The following is a 5,503-nucleotide window of genomic DNA, read 5'->3' on the forward strand; positions in this document are numbered from 1 at the left end:
TTTACACATATCCAACAAATGCTAATCCAATATCAATTTGCTTATACCTAGTACATGCTTGAATGGAGTAGGAAGAAGTCAGACTTATCCAGTCCTACCCCATGACATCATCTTACATCATTGGTTTGCAAGCAGTATCTCTACATAAATAATTCTCTTCTACACCACACAAGTAATATACTAAAAAAATTTGCATGTATCTTGATTGACACATACCTTTATATTTATGTTTAAACTCGTCAATTCTATTACTATTTTTTATGTCCACACTTAAATTATTCCATAGTTTTACCCCACTTATGGAAATACAAAATCTTTTTTTGGTTGTACGTATAGCATGAATTTTTAAATTTAACTGACCCCTTAAATTGTATCCCCCTTCCCTTTCATTAAATAGTTTTTGAATTCCACCAGGTAATAAATTGTTCCTGGCTTTATACATAAACACAGCAGTCTTATATCCCACTAAATCGAAAAATTTTATCTATTTTCTTCTTTTTTGTTTATTGTTACAGCCTAATTAAAATCCTTCTGTTCACACAGCTACACAATAAAAAGACTGAGGATAGTCCCATATACCTGCTGAGACACATTACCAGTTGAACCAAATATTTGACTATTACATTAACAAGATTCTTCACGATTCTTCACCGTATACCTAGAGCAAAACAGTATGTGACAGAACAAACATATCCTATCTTGTACCTTCACAAACAAGGACTTGTAAAATTCAAGAGAAAAACAAACAAACAAAAAGACAAAAAAATCACTCTGCCTTGTCATGAGTTTGGTCTTATGAATAAAATATATGCTTGGTGTCCAAAACCTTTATTACTGTCTTTATTGTTCAGATCTACTCTTGATTATTTTGTTTTTACAGTGCCCTGTTGGTGGCATTGCACCAGTAATGCAGTGTTTTTAACCCTGCATGACGCTCATAAGGACCAACCTGCAGTTCTCTGTTTGGCCACCAGATGTCGCAAAGCCTACTATACCGTCCACCCATAGAGTATCACATGATGTATATGCTGGGTTTCATGCCTCTAGTCAAAGATCTACTGCATTAAACTTGGTTAACACAGGACCATAACTTACCGGCATACAGCAGTGAACACCATGTACAGTATGATGCAAAGAAGTAAACAACTTCTTTATAAACACCCATTTTAAATCTGATGTATCACACAGCTGCTGTCACAACCCTGTATCTATGTTGTCTTTGACAGACAGTGTGGTGGACATAAAATTGTGTGTAGATTTTATCAGCAAAAACATTATTCATTCATTCATATCATTAAAACACAATAGCCCATACTATAGGACAGAACAGAGGTTTATCAGCTGTGCCCACTATGCTTTTCATTTAAACTACCCCTCCCAAATTACTATTTTACAGTCTACTCCTTTAGTCACATCTCCTAAAATGTTTCTATGTACATCTTTTTTTAGGAATCATGTTTGTTATAAAGTGCATTAGTGTAGTTCCTAATCAGTATTAACATTTAAACAAATCATCTTCTCCCTGTGGAAACAGACTGTTTACAGTATTTATAAGTAACTAAAGTATAGCTGTCCACAAACAAAGAGCAATGCATAATCAGACAATTACAAAATCCTGCACATCTTGCGTTTTCATTGAGCAATTTTAGCATAAAACCAGTGCAGTACCTCTTTGCTTTCCACCATTATCTTCATTGGCCCTTGTGAGAATTTATCCAATCAACAATGGCAGCACCTCGGTTTGGGGCTGCACTGAGGATTACAGCAAGGCTCCAGCTTTGGGTCTGTTCCTTTTGATATCTGGCTCTCTCCAAACACCATGGAGGCTTCAAACTGCTTCTTGACTATCTTAATTTTCTCCAGCACGGCCTGCAGATCAGGTCGCCCTTCCAATGAGAGAGGGTAATTCTCTGAGGGGTCAGCCTCCAGGTCAAAAATCAAAGGGGGGTCATGGACCTCGAGGACTGTTAATGGTGAGCAGTCATAGTCTGGGGTAGTAGCACTGTGGGTAGAACCTGATACATAAATATGAACAACCAGGAGTCAAAAACACCACTGTTCTATGCAATTATGGATGATCATGTTGTTTCAATAAATTGTGTATATGAAGTATAGTGTACCCTGAGTGTAGAAGTGGGCCTTGTACTTCCCCAATCTGAGAGCAAACAATCCATACTTCTCACTGGGATCAGTAGGGTAGAACATAATTGTCTCCCTTTTACTCTGCAAAGAAAGGATTAAACATGACATTAAATGTATTTTTATGGCGCTGAAATCACTAATAACTATGAATTATGATGCCACTACCTTTCCATGTTTGAGAAGAATTTCTGTCATGTCGACCCCATCCAGCATCACCTGAGGCAGTTTGGCTCCTGCCAAACTTGTGAAGGTGGGGAGGATATCTAAAGTGCTGGCCATCTCATGAGTCACACCTAAAGAGATGCGTACAGAAAAAAGAGAAAGCAGCAGCAATCACTAAAAAGTCATGTGTAAATCAACTCCCATTCATTTAAATATTATATTTGTATACTGAAATAAAAGGAATTGATGCCTGGAATGCATCAAATATGTGTAACACATAAGGTATGCTTTAGAAAATGGCTTAGTATATGTGAATGAGTTCTGGATTAGTGCAAGAGTAAAACATCTTTTGGCTTTGCAAGTATCTTCCAGTCAAAGCTGTCCTGACCTGGCCTAATTGTTCCTGGCCAGTAGGCAATGGCCGGTTCTCTCATGCCCCCATCATATGTGGTACCTTTCCCACATTTGAGAGAGCCAGCATTACCTCCACGGGACATCCGCATCGTTTCAGGTCTACATACAGAGACGGATATCACGCATCATTTGATACAAGACAGTATTTGCAATATCACAAGGAGGACATACATCGTATGAAAAGAGGACAAACATTTCAGTGTATTAAAGCTATTGTGGAGGCAGATTAAAATGTCTGCATATAGTAAGAAGTGACTACAGATACAGGTCATAGATTAATTTTCATACAAAAGTAAATCAGAAAGAAAACCAACCCGTTATCAGATGTAAAGAAGACCAGTGTGTTGTTGATCACACCTGTCTTCTCCAGGGTTGTCAGTAGGTGTCCTACAGTGTTGTCAAACTCCAACAGAGCATCCCCAAATGGCCCTCTTAAAGACAGGCCAGCTGCCCCTGGTCCTGCATACTGGGGGTAGTGGGTGTGCTGGAGGATAAAGTAGTGTGCAAATATTTAAGAATATACTGTCTAACTGCACTAAATTATCACAATCTATCAAAGAGGTGAAAAACATGCTTGGACATGTATCTTGCATTTTGAAAACACATTTTTAGCCTTTCGAGAAATTAACTGATCAGGAAAGAGCTCTGATTCTGACTGTGATTGTGAGGCGTTACTTTGCTCACTACAGTGATACTCTATCAAAGACTGTTAGTGTTGCTTACGCACATGGGAGGGATAATAGAGGAAGAAAGGTTGTTTTTTCTCTGCTGATGTGGTAATGAAATTGGTTGCAAAGTCACTGTAAGCCTTTTCTAGTTCCAGGAAGTTGACTGGTTGCTGCTTGATGACCTCATTATACATTAGTGGGACAGTTACAGTGTCAACATCACATGTGCCAAAACATTTAACATCTGGAGGGAAACAAGTCAAGTTCCCACAGGGGCCCTGGGAAGAAACATGGGAGACAGAAGAGATAGTAAAATAGATATTACAGCAAAGAAATCATGTATCGTTTTTATGTATTTTCTATTTTTATTGTTTCGTTTTAAACTGTTCTTTTATTGCTTTATTTGTTTTGAACCTGGACCTTGAGTCTGTAATAAAGTGTCATTCATTCATTCATTCAAATCACATAAAGCTACTTTAAAGAAATATCATCACAGATTACATTTAAAATATTTTAACTTGTAACCTGATCATGGGAGTAAGGGACCCCCAGGTACTGGTCAAACCCCTGCCTGGTTGGAAGAAACGTCCCATTGGCACCAAGTCCCAGGTGCCACTTCCCTACAACAGCAGTGGCATAGCCCAGAGGTTTCAGTACCTCAGCAATGGTGGTCTCATTCAGAGGAAGACCACCTATAGAGCCTGGGTAAAACACTCCTGGGTAGACACCTGAGCGGGTCTGATAGCGCCCTGTCAGCAATGACGCCCTGAAAAGTCATCATTACAAAACAAGGCTGTCATTTATGAGAAGTAGGAGCACGTATCAGTTTTTAATTATAGTTCTATACAATTCTTCTCAGAAACGGACAGTACCTGGACGGGCTGCAAACGGGGCTGGTGCAGTAGAAATTTGTGAACCGGAGTCCTCTCGCAGCCAGACCGTCCAGGCTCGCAGTGAGTGAGCTGGGGTGTCCATAACAGCCCAAATCCCCGAAACCCAGATCATCGGCGAATAACAGGACGAAGTTCGGTGGTGAAGCTGAACAGGTACAAAAAAGACAAATATTCAAAATCAACAACGAGATATAACCCATTCTGCGTCGCACTACGTTTACATCAAAATAAGAAATTGTCAAAAAGGACATAAAATACAGAAGCGTCACATGATCAGAAGCTGTCGCGTAAAATTGACGTCACGAACGGCTCGAAAATGTAGTCCTACACATTATGTTTGGACTACACTGCATAATACAGGTAATTAATTTACTTTTATAATGCAGGGTTTCGTTTTCCTGTTTGTACACCTAAATCTAAAACAACAACGTTCCCAACTTCACTCTGTTTTCACTGGAATTATTAGATATTTTGCATAATGGAAAAGTTGCTACTCTTATGTGAGGCACAGTGGTTATGTCAGCTCTTTTTTGTATGCATTCTTATAACAGTTAGGTCAATTTTATATATTTTTTATATACTTTGCAACAATGTACTCTGAGTTGGCAGTTTATTAGGTACTCCTACCTAAAACTAATGTGCCCTAACACAACAATGCAAAAAAAATAAAAATTATAGCAATAAATCCTCACTTCATGACGGTGATAATGTTCAGGCTTTGTCTAAACTGTTTCAGAGAGCTGTTGATTCAAGTGTATAATCATTTTGGAAGATTTCTGTGGTGTTATTGTATTGCATTATACTAATCAGTGTTTCTATTTTTTTCTCATCTCAGTTATTTCAGTGTGGTCACGCTAAGCCCCAACTCTCATTATAATGCTGTACTGTTCAGCTGCAGCACAAATTGCCTTCATCAAAGGTGTCGTTCCAATACAAAGGTGTGTATTTACTTAGGGTGTTGTGTCTCTGTCCACCTGACAGCTGTAAATCTCTCCTTAGAGCTCTGTTTTGGTGTCTACCAAATTCTTAGGGAAATATCTTGCTCTTTAGTTGCTGAATGCTTCATTATATTCACCAGTTGCAGCAGAGTCTGTTTGGTGTGAAGCAGGTAGTGGTTTTTAGGGCTTTTCCGCTGCCCACTGTGGCATGAAAATGAAGCTAAGGTGACAGGGATCACTCAGTATAGCCAAGGGGAGCTGTATTTTCTTTACGTGTTTCTCACTG

At 38.9% G+C, this 5,503-nt stretch overlaps 1 protein-coding gene across 2 annotated transcripts; it reads right to left on the reverse strand.

The window, feature by feature from the left end:
- Positions 1 to 435: 435 nt before the first annotated feature.
- On the reverse strand, positions 436 to 4,568 carry arsa (arylsulfatase A). 2 transcript variants are annotated; one of them, XM_020611085.1, is made up of 8 exons: positions 4,259 to 4,568; positions 4,044 to 4,152; positions 3,446 to 3,664; positions 3,033 to 3,202; positions 2,693 to 2,817; positions 2,308 to 2,435; positions 2,121 to 2,223; positions 436 to 2,015 (listed from the first exon to the last, which is right to left on the reverse strand). In XM_020611085.1, the coding sequence occupies exons 1-8, from the start codon at positions 4,528 to 4,530 to the stop codon at positions 1,720 to 1,722; spliced, it is 1,422 nt and encodes a 473-aa protein (XP_020466741.1). In that variant the 5' UTR covers positions 4,531 to 4,568; the 3' UTR covers positions 436 to 1,719. The 2 variants fall into 2 exon arrangements, with proteins under 2 accessions (XP_020466741.1, XP_020466733.1); XM_020611077.1 differs by having other exon boundaries at positions 3,912 to 4,152.
- Between the last annotated feature and the right edge of the window lie 935 nt (positions 4,569 to 5,503).

The sequence above is a fragment of the Monopterus albus genome, unplaced genomic scaffold (genome assembly GCF_001952655.1).
Source record: "Monopterus albus unplaced genomic scaffold, M_albus_1.0 scaffold5.1, whole genome shotgun sequence".
Taxonomy (NCBI): Eukaryota; Metazoa; Chordata; class Actinopteri; order Synbranchiformes; family Synbranchidae; genus Monopterus; species Monopterus albus.